Below are 16,987 nucleotides of genomic sequence, written 5' to 3'. Positions count from 1 at the left end.
TCGAAAACTGTTCAAAAGGACACAACTGCGGTACCGTAAATTAAGCATGAGCATCACCATATGTAACAGCAGTTTGCAGCAGCCTGATGACTTTCATACTGAGCTGAAAGCGAAACTAGTGGGTGATCTATCGGGTGACTAACACAAATACATTATTTACTTTTAATTTCATATGCTTTCAAATACCATGAATCCTCTTCAGTTTATCCAATTCTCAGTCATGTGGGGGCTGGAGCCTATCTCGGATACTAATAAATACCAATTCAGAAAATATTTATTTGCTACATTAAATTTTTTAATGTTGAAGTTGAGCCTTATGCATAAAAGAAAGAAATTCCAGGCTGTGATGAACAGCTTAATAATTTAATGCTGTTATCACACTGTGGCTTGGTATCGGTACCTATCTTAAAGGAAGGATTACAACTGTAAAAGGTCGGCTTGGTGAATCTCTCGTATCCATCCGTGCAATACAATACATCAATACAGTGTAAAAAAAAAAATAAGTAGAGATGAATCCACTAAATTTGATGAAAACATTTGTAAATGCCAAAATGTCTTTTATCGAATTATGTGTTGTGAACACTGTAACCTCTTTTTCAGAAACACACACGCCCCCAACCTTCTGACAGGCACATCCCAGACAGCTGATGGGCCCCATCAGATTTCACTGACAAACACACTTGCAGTGAGACACAGTGAAAGTCAATACTCGTCGCCTTCTTCCCTTCTCTTCCTTTGACTCCCCGTCTCCTTCACTCCTCTCACCAAACATCCGCATCTATTCCTGTCGGACCTCCTCTGAAAACCACAGCATACACTCCTCCTCACACAGACAGACACACACACACACTGACTAACCACAGAGGCAGAGGCATGATGGAGCCACACTAACAAAGCAGCCACCGGGAACACATGATGCTGTGACTCAACATCATCCGTGCCTGCAGAGGACATCAAAAATGGCTGCCCTCCAGATCATCCCACAGTCAAGTGAGTCACAGTCAACCGCTGTGCTGTCGCACAAATCAAATTCAGGCCTGTGTGTTTTCTATACAGTTTGCTCTTGATGTTTATTGCAATCTGTTCTTTTTGAAGACCTCAATGAATAAAAAAGGGCAAACAATGTCAAAATGATGTATTACAATTACGTTTTTATAAACAAGTCATAACTTCCAGTTGAGTTTACAACTATTCAACAGTGCAGTAATAAATATTTTATGCTGTTTATAAAATTATAGCCTGGATCAGTCATCAGTAAAGGGAGATTACACGATCTCTCGTTGGTTTTTCAGTCAATATCTACATTACAGGGATCATCCTGATGCTATGAAAAACGAGTTGGTAATGGAACAGTGGAAGTCTGTGAAAGTTGTGCTATTAGGCTGAAGCCCCCCTAGAGTGAGAAAAATAACAATGGCCCAGTGGCATAAAACCATGACAGCTTTGTGAAACTTAGTGATTTTGGCCACAGCAGCAAACAACAGCAAATGTGAGGTAAACATATGCTTATTATGCCTTATTTTAATTTCAGGAATGATATTCCAGGAAGTTTGACTTTTGTTCTTTTTATGACCCATATGAGGTTTTTAGACACGAGAACCACAAATATTGGTTTAGACATTGCACATGTTCTCACTACTAGAAATACTCTGGTTTAGGTGAGATTACTGCCTTACTAGAGGATTCAAATGGCAGGATAACCAGTCACTCGCTGTGAATTCACCAGATTATTAAATGGTAAGCATACTGGCACTTAAAGAGCTCTTGTAATGGAAGACTCAAAGCACTTTTTTCACAGCCATTTACACACACATTTATAGTGTACTTTATGCTATGCCTTTAAGGGCTTGCTGTCCAAAAGTCCGCTAGGGTCCACTTAGATCCCAGTGGCAAATTATGGTAAGTTGGTAAAAGTAAATGACATCTTCAGAAGGTGCGAGGGTCAGTGCAGACACCTGTCAGTTTTTTGTGACCACGTAGAGCTGTTCATGCCAACTTTTCATTATAATGCACCAACCAAGAATCCACCACAAGCAGCAGATTTTAGAGAAGTATAACAGGAATGACTGATGAATGATGTCCATTTCCATGTCTGCAACAGAGTATAACCTAGGCTTCATTATACGGACACATCAGAATCGAAGGGGCAGTTTGGGGCTGGGTCGTGAACGTGCAGACTGAGTGAGGCGGGGATTCAACCACCAACCTTTTAACTAGTAAATGACCTGTGCAATCAAATATCTGTTACACTGATACTGGTATAGTTCATACATCTACATTAGCCATATGCAAAAGGCCAATGCAGAGGTCCAAGTTTCCCATTCTTCCCTCACCTGCTTTCCTGTCTACACTACCCAATGTAGACAGGCATGATGCAAAAAAATAAAATATTGCAATATCACAGGTTTTGCAATTCAGAGCTAGCAGGTTAAATTAATCGAAGTTGATGTTTAATTGTAGCTTCAGACAGTTCTCACGTGCATCTCTGTTGGGTAATGTCACGCTGTTTGAAAAAGGCTGAAGCCTATCAGCTGTATCTTTAAAAGACAGAACCTGATATGTTTGTTTTGTTTTGGGTTTGTTTTGTTTTTGGAAAATATAAAAATATATTTGCCAGAAAAAAAAGGCAACACAAAATGCCTTCATGTTCACTGGCAGATGCTGCCTAAGTGACCCACTGGCATTTCTTTAAGTGTAGTTGCCTCAGGTCTTTATTAAAATGTACCTTCAGCTAGACTGCCTATTATTGCTGCCCTGCATCAGACTTAAGAGGAAAAGCAACCCACTGAGACTGGATACAATAGTGAATGAATAGGTCTTGACCTTTAGGACAGATTGAGAAGATGGTATGTGTGTGTCTGATTGAGAAATTAGCTACAGTTCCAACCAAATGGTCAACACAAACACACACACACATGCGCGTACACAGACACCAAATCCAGCCCTGAGGCTAAGAAAGCAAAGGCCAGACTCCAGTTGTCTCAACCCTGACCCACTCTCACAAACAAACAATACAGCACACACACACACAGGCAGAAACACACAGCATACACACACGAACACACACAGACACTAGGGCTTATACAACTGTGGAGTTCAGCTATCACCTCGACTTCTGAATGTCCAGCAGGGTCAAAGTTCATCTCTTCTGCTGCCAGCCTTCAGCGCTCCTTTGTGTGTGTGTGTGTGTGTGTGTGTGTGTGTGTGAATGTTTGTGTGTAGCATTTACATGTGCTCACTAGGAGTGACCTTGCAGAGTCATTCATTGTGGATACACTGCAGCACCAGCACTACCGCAGAGCTTATTAGGGAGCAGTCTTCCTTAGTGTGTGTGTGTAGATGTGTGTGTGCCCTTGTGTGTGTGTGTGTGTTGTAGGGACAGACAATCAGTTTCTGGGGATTCATCTCACTTCTGATAATAAGGCAAATGATTAAATTTTAGTAGGAAGACTTGGCTTGAGGGTTAGGGTTAAGCAAACAGTAGTTATATCCAAAGGAAATTAATGTAAGTCTGTGTTATGATGAATGTGAGCACGAGTGTGCCTGTGTTTGGAGGGAGAAAGGCCGATGAACAGATTGTGTTTTGTCTGGACTTTCTTCAGATTTGAGAGATACTGAAGAGCAGATCAGAGTTTAGACGCGAGGAGACGTGTCTGTGTGTGTGTCTGTGTGTGTTTCAAGTGTGCACGGGGTGTGTATGGGGGGTCAGACACAGATGGACAGCTGGTGTTTCAGCGGTGCTAAATCACTCACCCCTCCCCAGCATGCGAGCACACATGCACACAAACACATTCACATGTCCCATCCCCCCATCCACTACAGGGAAACGCCCCTTTAAAGCATTCCCGATCCGTACTCTCAAAGACAGCACAGTGAGGGCACACGTACACAAACACACACACTCACTCACACACACACACACACACACACACTCACACACACACTGAATATAAAAGCCTGGGTCTTTGGACCACAGTGACAGTCACCAGAGAAAAAAACTCCAATATGACAGGTGGGTCAGGCCATATTATAGGTGATCATTTCATGTTCATACATATTCATAAATCAGTCAGGGGGTGCTCTCTGTGGGTAAGCACGATGCTATCCGCTCAAGCTGACGCCCGCACACACACACACACACACACCCATACACACTCCTATTTTATGAGCTCATCAAGTCCCTCAGGTCACCAACCGCCATTTCAGCCAGGGATAAAAAAGCTCACATCAAAAGGCAAACCATTTCACACACACGCATGTGCACGTACTGCATGCACACACTTGGCGTGGCGACTGTGGCAGCATTAATTTCCTTGTGAATGCACTTGACTAACACATAATAATCCCAAACACTGCTGGGAGACCACCAAGCAGCAACGTACACACACATAGCCAGGAGGACCACCAAGCAGAGGGGCTGTCAAGACAAGATAAGTGTGTGTCTTACCGTCGAGCTTTCGCGTGCACCCACTAATACACACACACACACGCAGACACATATACACACAACAACAACAACACAAGGCCTGGTCTGGACTCCTGGAAAAGCTCTGGCTTATCTCTCCCCACAGATAGTGAAATGGATTAAGAGCCACATTTGGCACGTCCAGGGAACTGGACAGATAACCAGGAAAACACTCTCTCTAACTGCAGTCGCTGTTCAACATGATTTGTATGTATGTGTGTGTGTGTATAGAAGAGATAGTAAAAGAGTGGATGTATTTTAGCTAGCGCACGCTCCCCCATGTGAAGGCATCGGACCGCTAACTGTGTGTCAGTGTGTGTTTCTAAGTGTGTGTGTGTGTGCGCGCGAGAAGAGTGTGTGTCTGGAGGAGTGATGCAGTGGTTGACCCAGGACCCAATCCATTAAAACACACACATTCATCTTCCAAACACACACAGCGCGCCCAGACAAAGAGCCGTGTGTGAGAGGACGTTCAGCATGTGTGTAATGTCAGCTGGAGACAGAGAAGGGGAGCCCATCATATCCCGTTAATGTGTGTTTGGGTCTGTCCTCTGACACACTACGCTTCCTCATTGACTTCCTCGGTTATGGATGCTCGCTATGAAGATGATAGGTGGATGAAACTCCCCTTTCCCTTCCCTTTAAGACAGGCTAACTCTGCTCTTTTCTCTTGCCTTTGCAGCCATGTTCACTGCATAATAAATAGCATTTTATAGAGAGCGGTAAATAAATCCAGGCCATTATTGGTCATCATTGACAGGCGTAGAGTCAAATGAATATAACTTTTAAGCCTATAAAATGTGATGCACTGCACTGTGCACTGTAATTATCAATGCCAGCGATGGATCCGTGCGGTATTTAAATTTTACACTGTGAATATGGACAATCATATAAAATGGTCAGGGGTAAATACTAATACAAGGGATTGCAAGCACAGCCTTTGTTGACATTCTGCCACGTCTCTAGTGTAAAAATGCAATTTGCATAACTCGGATTTATCTTTTTAGGCTGCTGTTTTTGGGGTTTGCAAAACGACAGCTTTCCCACATGGAATAACCTAAAATTTTAATGTTATTACAAGTCAGCAGAGGGAAGAGAGGAGAAGGGGCCTTTCTGACGGCAGATTTTTAGGCTGCTACAAAAGAAAGAATGGCTAAAAAACACAATTTCCATCTGTTTCTTTGCACCATTCTACATGTTTGCCTTCTTATCTGTCTGCCTGTCTCTTTCCCTCTCTGTCTATTAGAGTCAAATCTCTGTCTTAATGGGCTTCTATTGTATCCTGCCTCTCCCCCTCCTCTATTCACCACACTACCACACGCATATACACACTCCCTCTGAGGAGGCCCCTTAACCAGGCTCTCCATATGCCTGACCCCCACCTCCTTTCTCCTCCTCCTCCTCGTTCCACGACCCCCTTCCCCTCTACCCCTCTCTCTTGCTCACACTCTGGCTTCTGCTCTGTTGCTGCTGCTGCTGCTGCTGCCCCACGCTGCCATCTGCTACAAGACAACAGAGGGTGAAAGAGAGAGAAAAGCACGATGAAAGACAGTGCTTGGAAAGAGGAAGACATAGGGAAAGAAAAGCTGGAGGGGGAAACGTGTGGAAAGAGAGATTGATTAAAAGAATAGAGGGAGAAAGCATATATGTGGACACAATACAACAGAGAGGAGAGAGGCTGTCCATCTGCTCCCCCTCACCTCCCGTCCCCCTCCTGACTCACAGCCTCACGTACACCACAAAGAGAGTATTTAACCTCAACACACACATACAGAAAAAGAGTGAGACAGAAAAAGCAGCCCGGCCTCTCTCTTTAACCCGTTCCTCTCCACTGAGCCTGCCTGTATTACACCCTTGGGGTGGCAGGTGATGGCTAGATGGAGGGAAAGGATGTAAGGGGGAAAGAGAGGGGGAGAGGGATGGTGGGGTTGTGATTGAGGGACAGAGTGCAAGGGATGAAGGGTTGAAACTGATCTGAATCAACACCAACACATCCTCCACAACCCCCCTCTCCCCTCCCCAAACCTCAAACCTCAATAGAGACCAGCTTGCTGCCCGTGTCACTATGACAACCCCTGTCAATCATACTGTAGCAGTGGGCTTCCCAGTGGGGGCCGATGGCGCTAGATTAGGAATGGCTGCTAAAAACATCACAGCGCCGAGCTCAGCTCATTCAGCTTACTAATGGATGTAAACACTGAAATTTTTCAGAGGCCTGTTCATACTTTATTTACAGAAAAGCTCAGACAAGAATACACATCCTGAAGACAACTACTGGAAATTGTGGCTGTAAATCACACTGAAATCTGCCAGCAACAAAGAAATGACCATGAATTTCTTTTCCAAGCCAGTGTTCCAATTGTTGGAAAAACACAAGTGTAGAGCAATCATGTTGGCGAGCAATCTTTACGTAAACTGTTGTCTACCAATTGCAAATATCTATAAACAACCAAAAACTTAGAGAGGACTAGAACGATCCAGCAATTCATTAAAAAACGTAAAAAACAAAACCTTTTCCCATAAAGATATTATGAAAGTGCAACTTGTCAAAGCCATTTTCACACATGAAGTCTGGACAATTGTAAAGTTACAAAATTTGTTTTATTTCACATGTAATACACAACACTACTGGAAATGCTTTGTTTGTTCGGGTTAGCATTAGCATTGCTGCCTGGATAGGTCACTCGTGGGGCGACACTTGACACCCACTCACTCCCAGTTTATTTAGAGAACAATCTGCTCGCTGAGTTGTGACTTAACAACCTGCCAATAATGCATTTTTTAATTCTACTTTATCGACCGAGGCGCTCATTGAATTGACGTGTTGCAGGGTTTCATTATGCACCAAATTACTAAGACATGGGGCACGGCACTGTCAATTGAAGATTTCACCAGAAGCAGCATTTGTAGTGAATAATGTCATCGGAAAAAGTTGATCCTTGATTGATACTACAAAAAACAATCAGCTGAAATACTCATTTCCAACAGTATCGATGTCAGCAGCACCGGCTTAGCTTCCTCCAGCTGACAGAGAACTTCATACAGCACCTCTGCAAACAGACAGGCGTGCAGCCGCTGCCCTCACTAGCAGCTGAACACGTGAACACACGAATACTAGCAAAACACGTAGCAAAGCATCTTAAAGTTTGAAACCCCCAATCTTTACGAAGAGTTTCCTGAGGTTAATAAAGTTCTCATTTCAACAACAGAAATTTGCCAAACAATAGTCAGAAGTTTTGCCCTGGCCAGTTTAACTATTAGCAATTATATGACAGCCATATTAGCCAAATTAGTTAGGTTATCATAAGGTAGCGGCTAAAGTAGCAGCTATTGCTAATGCTAGCGGCAAACTTTATTCACAATCCTGCCTATCGGTGTGTAAACTACTACTAAACTACTATAACTACTGCTACTAAACAGTGATAAGTTGACAGGGTAATAGAACTATTTGTGTCTAATAAGTATATTATGAAAGGTCCACAGGCAGCTAGACAGAAACAGTGCTCAGCAGCTTTGCTCAGCAAAGAATTATGATACCAAGTAGTCAGAAGCAGAGGTATAAATGAAACAGGGCTGTAGCTGATTACATTTGACTGGACCATCATTTGTTCTAATATATATTTTTAAAATGTGCCTCTTAATTTTGGAATATAAATGTCGTGACGAGTACCAAATATTTTCACGGGTATCGGTATCAAGTTTAAAATTCTACTGTTTTGACATGCCTACTGTCAATAGAAATAAAAAAATTAGTTTTCTTTGTGTTTATTCTCACTACTCATGACACTCCACTTGTAAGCTAAACACTTAAAACTACAATACAGCCTTTAAACACATCATAAAAGCTAAAGTCAACAAAGATTTCTTTTTTTTTTTACTAAAGATATTTCAAAGAACCCTTCGCTATATTAAAAACTAACCTCATATGCACTCTAGTCTGCGGTTTTGTCTATTTTCTGCTGTCTTCTTCCTGCCATATGATTGCACTTATTTCTGCCACTCTTGCCCTTGTAGGTGCTGTACCACACTGCTTGACAGCCATAAACTAAACTTTTATTGAAAACAATTTCAATAAAAACTTCTTTAATAGCCTAACAATACCTCTGTAGCTAGCAGGGTGGCAGATAATTCGATGGTGACTAGCCTGAATGCGCGAACCCTTTCAAGTAAAATGAAAGCCCCAAATAGCTGAATGCTGCGCTTGTTTTCACTGCCTTACTCTAAATCCATCTACTTGAGAAAAATGAGAAAAACATCCCAACAAGTGACAATATCATGTTCATCTTGGAGCAGCCCTCGCTTGAACTTTGACCCAAAGCGTTTACTGAATGGAGACTAGGCAGGACTGTTATTGACACTGATGAAAAAACACCAATCACGGGCGCGTCTCACGAGCTAATTAAGAGCCGAAGCCACAGAAGTGAGACACAGCGGAGGAAAACACGACACAACATCATGTTGACAACATGACGCCTTTACTCCTGCTTGGCCTGTCGAGCTCGGTGACATCGAGATGGCTGTCAGGTTTGGACACACACACCACTGTGTAGGTCAACACACACTGCAACACTAGATTCCCCCAAGGACCTGTACAACACCAGTATAGTGTGTAGAGGGTGTGATGGAGGCAAGAGGAGGGGGGCGGCGTTGAAGGCACTGACCCGCAAAAGCTGATTTCATTAAAGGGAAGGAGAGGAAAGGAGAGGAGAGGAGACAGTAAAGGTCTCTGTGTATATGACCACAAATGGAGAGAGCAGACGCCAGCTGTCACTTGCTTATGTCAGCCCTATTCTCAGCTCTTATGTGAGTGTGTGTTGTGTGCTTGTATGTGTGTCGCTGTGTGATCTCAGTTAGGCTGGTTTCAATTACGGGGCAAACTTTGACCCCGTGTAACCAAGCCGGGAAGGGAGCTACCGAGAAAGGTGTGTGTGAGAAAGGGAGCGGTCAACTCAGAGATCTCGAGAGTGAGAGAAGCCTTTTTTTTCACTCAATAACGCTCAAACTTGCATCACAGTGTCATGACTTACCCTTTTTCTGGGGGGCCCTCGTTCTTCTTCCTTTGGGGCCCGCCCCGCCCCTCCTCCACTACCTGTTCGCCCCTGCCGTCCCCCTTTGCCCTCTCCAACTGCAGGTCTGATGGTCGTCCGGATCTCCGGTGGGCAAATGTAGTTCTCAAGGCTCTTTGGGGGCTTCTTGGTGCGCTTGGTGGTCTGTATCTTCAGCTTTAGACTTCCTTCCTGGAAACTTGCTTCCTTGATGGAGAACTCCTGCTCCTCCATTAGCCCGTCCCCCTGTTCCTCTAACCCCTCACCTTCACTGATGGCACCGTTAATCACATCATCGCTGCGTGCCAACCCGATGCCTCCTGCTCCTTCTTGGTCCCCTTCATTTGGCCCCACCCTACCTCCCTGAAGGTCAGCCTCTTTGGGTCGGGCTGAGCCAACCAGATCCCTTTGCTCCATCCACTCTCCCACCAGAGCCAGTCAGGATGGGGGAAGCCTTGGCAGCCAGCCAATAGGAAGATAGAAAGCAGTAGTCTGTCGGGCTGGTTGGTTGTTGTCAATCAGCTACTGAGGTTGTGTTGATTGTCCCACAGGAACACAGCGAAGCCAGGGACAGTCTGCAGAAAGAGCAGGTGAATGACATAATTAGGAAAAAAGGGCGTATGAGACCCGTTCCGTCATCCCCATATCTTCCATTCCACTGCTACCTCTCAGCACAGGCCTGTTCTCTGTCATCGCCATCATTGCCTGCCTGTTAAGTATGAAGACAAACACACACTCATCACAGAGCTGCAGAGGCATGCTGCCTAGCTATCATTTGCATTTTGTACCTCGCATAAACAAACTCATTTCTGACACCCACTTGCCTTCCTCTCTTCCTGCTCTCTTCTTTACTCCCTCTTTGCTAAATCTTCTCTCTCACCCTTCATTACTTATTCCATCCTTGTGACAGATCTGAAGCGGAGCTGCGCAGACACTAGAGTGATCAGTGCAAAATAAGACATTCCTCTTCTCTGCACTAAAACCAGGCTGAAGTTAGCCTGAGGACACAACACAGAAAAAAAATGAACGAAGCTGGCTCCGTTTTTTTTGTTGTTTTTTTTTTCTTCTTCAGAGGAGTGAAGGAGGAGGGAGGGGAACACACAAGGGGGGAAAGGAAAAGCAGCAGAGAAAAACGGAGAGAAGGAATCTAAATTCTTTCCCCAGATGTGGTTTACGAGCTGGTCTGGAAAAACTAGCGTCTGAACCATTTTACACACGCATGCAGCCGCATTGCTACACACATACACAGTAAAAAAAAACAGTGCGCGCATCCACACAGACGCACATCCAAAATGACAACGTTGCCATACACATGCTGCACCCCCTGCTGCTATTCCTGCTCTCTGGAGAAAAACACTGTGGCCGCTGCTTGTCAGGAGGATTCAGGATTTCTGTTTTGGATCATTGCACGTGCAGACACAGATCCATATTACACGCTCACGCCATACGTACATACACACGTGCGCTTGCACAGGCCTACTTACACACAGGCGTATAAACAGAAAGCAACCAAAACAAACAGTGGACTACACTTCTCACTACAGCTCGAGGGAATCCCATCAGTCAATATGACATGAGGCATGACTGAGTGGGAAGTGGGGAATGCTGTCTCACATGCTGAGCTTAGCCTGACACCATTTACACTGATGTGAACCCAGACTAGACCACTACCTGTCGACATGACTCAAGTAAAGGGATCTTGCTTCCCGCAGACTTAAAAAGATCTGAAAGAGCACAACTGGCTCAGAGCATATATCAAGATTTGCATACCTATTAACCTAATACACTCCCTGGCATGACTACTACAGTCATTTTCCTTTAGCTGTATGTGTTTTCTCAGTGTGCTGTACTGTACCAGCCCACGCTACTGTACAAACAGCTGATCCCATCATAATATCTAAGGGGCCTCAGAGCACATGCTTGCAGTGTGACTGAGCAGTCTTAATCCACAGCAAATTTTCCAACAAACCATTGCAAGACTGCACACAGTGTCCAGCTCTCAAAGTTAGCCGTGTGTCCTTTTTCTTCTGCATGCCCTTAAATTAAAAAAAGTCAAAAAAGACTTGTTTCAACGAACCCTCTCTTTAACCGTAAAGTTTGCCAATCTGAAACCACTTACAAGGGTTATTGATGTAGGTTCTGGTAGCCCAGTGGCGGTCAAGGATCAAAAAATTTAAGGGAGCGTAACAGCGGTTTTGCATGTTTAAGCTTATGAAGCCCAAATTGCTCACATGGCTGTACTGCCAAACATTTCCCAAAGCACATTAATACATTCTCAGATTGATTTCCTACCTTGGAAATCACAGGTTTTCATTCAAAATAACTGGTTTTTAAACTTAGCTCCTCGACAGCAGCCTGTTTAATGGAAGAATATACCAAATTCACTTTTTTTGCTTTTTTTTGGGGGGGGGGGGGGGGGGTGACATCGTGACAACTAAGAATTTAAGTGCAAAGCTTTCTTGGCAGGGTAAAATTTCACATCCCAGAGCCTCCTTCATTTAACTCTTTGACTAACACGAGTCTTCAAAGCAGACTGTGCTCAGTGCACAACCACACCATGGCAAGTGTTACATCAATCAGTAACACTGAGACATAAATAATGCTCAGTTTGATGGATAGCCTGTTTCAAGAGTGATTTTGCATACACCCTGCCAGCAAGAATGAAAACTGCTGACTGCCTGGAAGTTAGAAACTCATTCCCGCAAACTCCACAGCCATCGCCGTGCTTGTACAATCACACTTTTAAGCATACAAAGTTTTACAGATATAAACAAAAGGCGGTGCAGTCCAGGTGTAGTCCCAGCCTGGTCTTACAGTGCCCACATGACCCCCTTTGGTCCTTCAGGAACCTCCCAGTTCCTAATGTCAGCTCGGTGACTCGCCCTAATGGCATGTGTGAAAGCTGCCCTGGATGTCATGTGACTGAGGACAAAGACAGGAAAAAGAGACAGCTGCCAACCACAACATCACTCACTCAGTCACACACACACATTAAATAGACGCACATCCACTCTGTGCCTACGACTTAGTACCCCTTCACAGCTATCGCTCAGTATGACAGCAAAATGGCATCGTGCATTAGTACAATTCTGGTCATTCTGGGCCATTACTGCATAAGCCCCTTAGCTGGGTCATGACTATTCCTTCTCCCCTCCCTGCTCGCTGCCCTAAGCGGTGTTAGTTCTGTTACTGGCAGACAAGCTGAGAGTTTATGTAAGACTGACCCCTCCTCGGGCCTCCCTCACTTACTTAGCCTGAGCCTCACTGTCTCCTCTCCCCGCTCTCACTCTCTCTTTTATGCACACAAACACAGCGATGCACACACACACATACACGCACACACACCTCGACCAGCCTCAGACAGCAGGGTGATTGTAAGAGGCCAGACTCGCTGCATAAATAGCTTTATTATGTTCTCAAAACTGCCAGCGCTAACCAGCTTCCCTCTTAAATAGCATAAGGTCATTGCCTGTGCTGGATGTGAAAGGCTGTGAATGAGACAGTCCTCCAACATTTCGCCTTGTACTTTTACCGACAATTATGATAAAGCATTGATAATGGAATACAGATGGACAGAACGGTGATGGTGAACGATACAGACGGCAGACAAAACAGGTAGGGGAGTCCAAGTGTGAGCGAGAGACACAGAGCGGGAAAGAGAGAGAGAGAGAGGGATGGCAGCAGAAACACAACCTTTTAAGGCTGCATACCCAGCAGCCCAGTGCCTGAGGTGCACACACAAATAGCTCATACACAAATGCAGACAGATGCACGCGCGCACACGCACCAAACGCCTGCGTGATTGCACAAGGTGAATATCCTTTTTTTTTTTTTTTTTCATGCTTTTTTATGCAAACGTAGCAGAAGCACGACCATCCCTGGATGTAGATGAGCATCTTGGTGTGAGCTGATGATCCTAGTCTGGCTGTCATTTGCAGTTTTTTTCCCCTTATTTTGTTCCTCGGGCTCTCAAGTGAAGTGTAGCCACATATGCCAATGTTTCTAGAAGGTTCCAGTCTTTGCTTGGAGACAAACCAAAGAGAATGGGCCCAGATTTCTAGTATTCACAAGTCCAATGGGCACAGCATGAGGTTTCAAGTTTGATGTCTATTAGTCCCTCGGAGCAGAGCGAGGTGATGGAAGCCCTAAAAAGTGCCTATTTGGGTTTTTTCCCGGCAGGATAAATGCATATATATATTTGGATATGAAATACAAAATAAAGCCCTCTCTCTCTTTCTCTCTCTCTCCCCAGTTCATGTGCATGTGTTCAGCTGCAGGGCAGCGAGAAGGACAATCGTAAAATATCATGTGTGGGACAGCCATAATTGAAAAAGATGGCCTTAAAGCTGCTTCACGCAGTCACGCGCGCACATCCACTGGATGAGCCATATGCCAGGTAGCACTAAAACCATCCTCACGTAACTCCCCGGCTGAAGCAGATGAATGTTAAACCATTTTAACTGCAGCAGAAGCCACAAAATGGCTGTCAGCAAAAACACCTCCCCTACTCCCCAACTGTCTTCCTCCTTCCCCTCACCTCACTCCCCCTCAACCTCTGTTCTCTCCCCTCTCCTCATTGCTACCTCTTCCCTTTCCCCTCCACCTCCCTATCCCTCCCTCCCCTCTTTCTGTGCGCTCTGCCAAAAGGTGCTCCAGTGCTGATATTCTGTTAAGAGAGCCTGCCAACAGTTAGATTTGTCCTTGGATCCCGTTCACATTCCCTCCTCCCCCACCCACCTTCTCTGTTATCCTATTTCGACCCAAGGTATCCGGCGCAGAAGGGGATACACCTAATCGATTTCTCATACTTTAATTTAAAGGTGGCATGCAGGCATCTCATTACTTAACCGGGAGTCTAATAGCCTGTTTCATACTTTCGCACCACAAAAATGCCGCCAGGTCTGGGGGAGCTGAAACTGTTAACAAGACAAGATCGATGGTTCCATCCGAGCTTGAATCACCTCTATTATCCGTTCCTCAGCCTCCTTTCCTTCCACCTACTCACGCACCTCTCTTACAGTTGTCCTTTACTTTAACCCTTGTTCTTTTTCTTTTTATAAAATCAAGCCCTCATATATATCCAAGAGAACCTGATCGCACGTCAGCCCGCAGTGAGACTTGGTCATGTTTATCCATTGATCTTTTGGTGGTCTGGTTGTGACAGAGGTTTCTAGGTGCTAATGATAACCACCGAGCCCCGGTCCTCACCTTCCTCCACAGGGCCATGGCATTTGGACACGTAGTTTCTGACACCCACGTGAAATTGATGACCTGCTGATAAATGCAACCACAGTGGGCAGAGCTGTTTTACCAAGCTACTACATTTGGGCACACATCTGTGATGACGATGCTACAGTTTGTGCACACTGTGCTACTAGTAAAAAATGATGATAATCAGAATAAAGATAAAGTCAACATGACATCACATTTTTCCCTCTAAAACAACAACAACAAAAAAAACACTGAAAACATTTAGAAACAAACATGCAAACAAAAATCACAGCTTAACTTCAGATAAAGGAACAACTGACAGGTCGAAAGAGTGACAACCATCTGCTTGCTGCATGCCACAGATTGTGATGCTATGTGATGGACTGTCCATGTCAGTGAAGGCGCAGGTGGTCCACTACAGCAGAAACAGATTTAAACTTAAGAGGCCGAGCTGTTGTTGAGTTAAACCCTGATCTGAGCAGTGGACACTTTATCCCATTGCCCTTAATTGGTTGTTTTCTCTTACCCGCCCCTACCACCACCATCTAATTACCAAGGTATTACACAGTAATAACAGATGGAGACCGAGTAGTACCACAGTTGTTTGGGGCTGGTGTGCGTCTCGTTGAGTGGTGGCGCGAGCATGTGCGCGCGTGCGCGTGTGTTTCGGGCGATTTTGCTGGCATGTGACTGCAAGCAATTTCACATTTAAGGAATAACAGTCTCGCGGGCAGAATGTGGAAGGCTTTGTAGGAGGTGACAGGCAGCTCAAACAGCACACATGGAAAGCAGACACAGGCGGCCAAGTGGCGTTACAAACACGAACACAGTTTTTCACCGGAGAGGTGCATTCAGGTGTGGAATGTGGTCAGTCAACCGGGGCTACTTACCCATGTCTAATGTTGTCTCACACTCGGCTCTAACGTGTAAATATTTTATCACGATCATTTACAATCCATTTAGAGACATTTTACGAAAGCGACGGATGGGGTGACAGCCTCCCGTGGAGCTGTCAAACGGTGCCAGAAGAGACGGATATGTTTTTTGACAGAAAATCCCGGGGAAAATGGCGTCAACGGTGCTTTGGAAAGCAAAGAGCGAAAAAAAGAGAGCGAGAAAATAGGATTTGCAGTCGATCTGGTGGCAGAATCAAGGTAGCCGCACAGGGGAGGAGAAAAAATCCAATCGGAAACTTGGGTCCAGTTCCTGGTAGAAATAAGATCTTTAGAGGCTCTGGCGTGTTGACTCGCGCTGTGGAGAGCCGCCGCTGACGCCGCCGCCGTGCGCACTGAATCTCCGATGCCTTGCGGGATCGCTGGTCACTCGGGGAGCTTGCACGGCACTGAGATCCCTCGCAAATCCGCTACTCGGCTGGTTTGGGAGGAGGAGGGGGTGAGAGCAGGACTGTTACTGCAGTCAAAACAAGCCCGCATCCGACTACAAGCCCAAATCCAGCAGCGGGGGGTGGAATTTCAGCGACAAGACCGCGCTTTTAGTCGTCAGTGGGCTGCACAAGAGGCAGGAGATGGTGGTGGGGGTTGCTCGTCGCCGGTTGCACTGGGTCAAGCTTTTCTCTACCTCTCTCTCTGTGCCTCTCTCTCGCTCGCTCTTGCTCTCTCTCTCTCTGCTTTTCCGATCGGTGAATGTCAGGTCCCGGAGCCTGGTGTCTGGTAATGATCTCACCCAGCAGACTAAAAGCTCTAGCAGAGCAAAGCAGAGGGGAGAGATGAGAAGAGGAGGAGCGACATCGCCTCCCCCTGGCAGCAAACAACCTCAACGAGTCTCCCTTTCCCCCCCTTTTTTTCTTTTTTTTTCTTTTCCAAACCTCCCCCTAATTCCCAGGGCTTTCTCCCGTGGGACTGCTCTCATACTGGCACGGTGTTATTTTAATGTAATGCAAATAGGGAAAGCAACATCTGGCCAAAGGCTTGTTGTTTTGACTGAGTCACTGCTGTGAGGAGAAACATGTTTGGCACTGGTTTTCAACAGGTTCAGATACGTACCTGCATACAGAGCAGAAGAGACTGCGACTGAAATAAATATTTTAAGGGAAATATGCATCTGATACTATGTAACTGTAGTCTACTGAGCCTGGCTTTAAAATGCCTGAATTTTAATGATAAATAAATATTTAATGGTCTTAGAGCTGTGGGATTTGATTAATTGGCTGGACATAAACAAACAGGGGTAAAATATGGACTACAGCTAAGTTTGAGTGAATATAATTTGTAGGCAAACTAAGAGTTGGTGTTTAAATTCACTAAAG

The 16,987-nt window shown here is 45.1% G+C and overlaps 1 protein-coding gene across 1 annotated transcript in view; it reads right to left on the bottom strand.

Moving 5' to 3' along the window:
• Nucleotides 1-16,516, bottom strand: part of setbp1 (SET binding protein 1) — a 38,002-nt gene extending 21,486 nt beyond the window's left edge. Inside the window, exons 1-2 of the mRNA XM_085475268.1 lie at nt 15,612-16,516; nt 9,493-10,085 (exon numbers count right to left, since the gene is read on the bottom strand). Coding sequence (XP_085331394.1) covers nt 9,493-9,927 — 435 coding nt within the window. The 5' untranslated portion in view covers nt 9,928-10,085; nt 15,612-16,516. The remainder of the gene's footprint in view (nt 1-9,492; nt 10,086-15,611) is intronic.
• Between the last annotated feature and the right edge of the window lie 471 nt (nt 16,517-16,987).

Source organism: Copadichromis virginalis, linkage group LG12, assembly GCF_057382275.1.
Source record: "Copadichromis virginalis isolate Kocher_CV1m ecotype Utaka linkage group LG12, C_Virginalis_male_GT1.1, whole genome shotgun sequence".
In the NCBI taxonomy this organism is placed as follows: domain Eukaryota; kingdom Metazoa; phylum Chordata; class Actinopteri; order Cichliformes; family Cichlidae; genus Copadichromis; species Copadichromis virginalis.
Note: the sequence above shows the minus strand (reverse complement) of the source record. Positions and strands in the feature narration are given on the sequence as shown.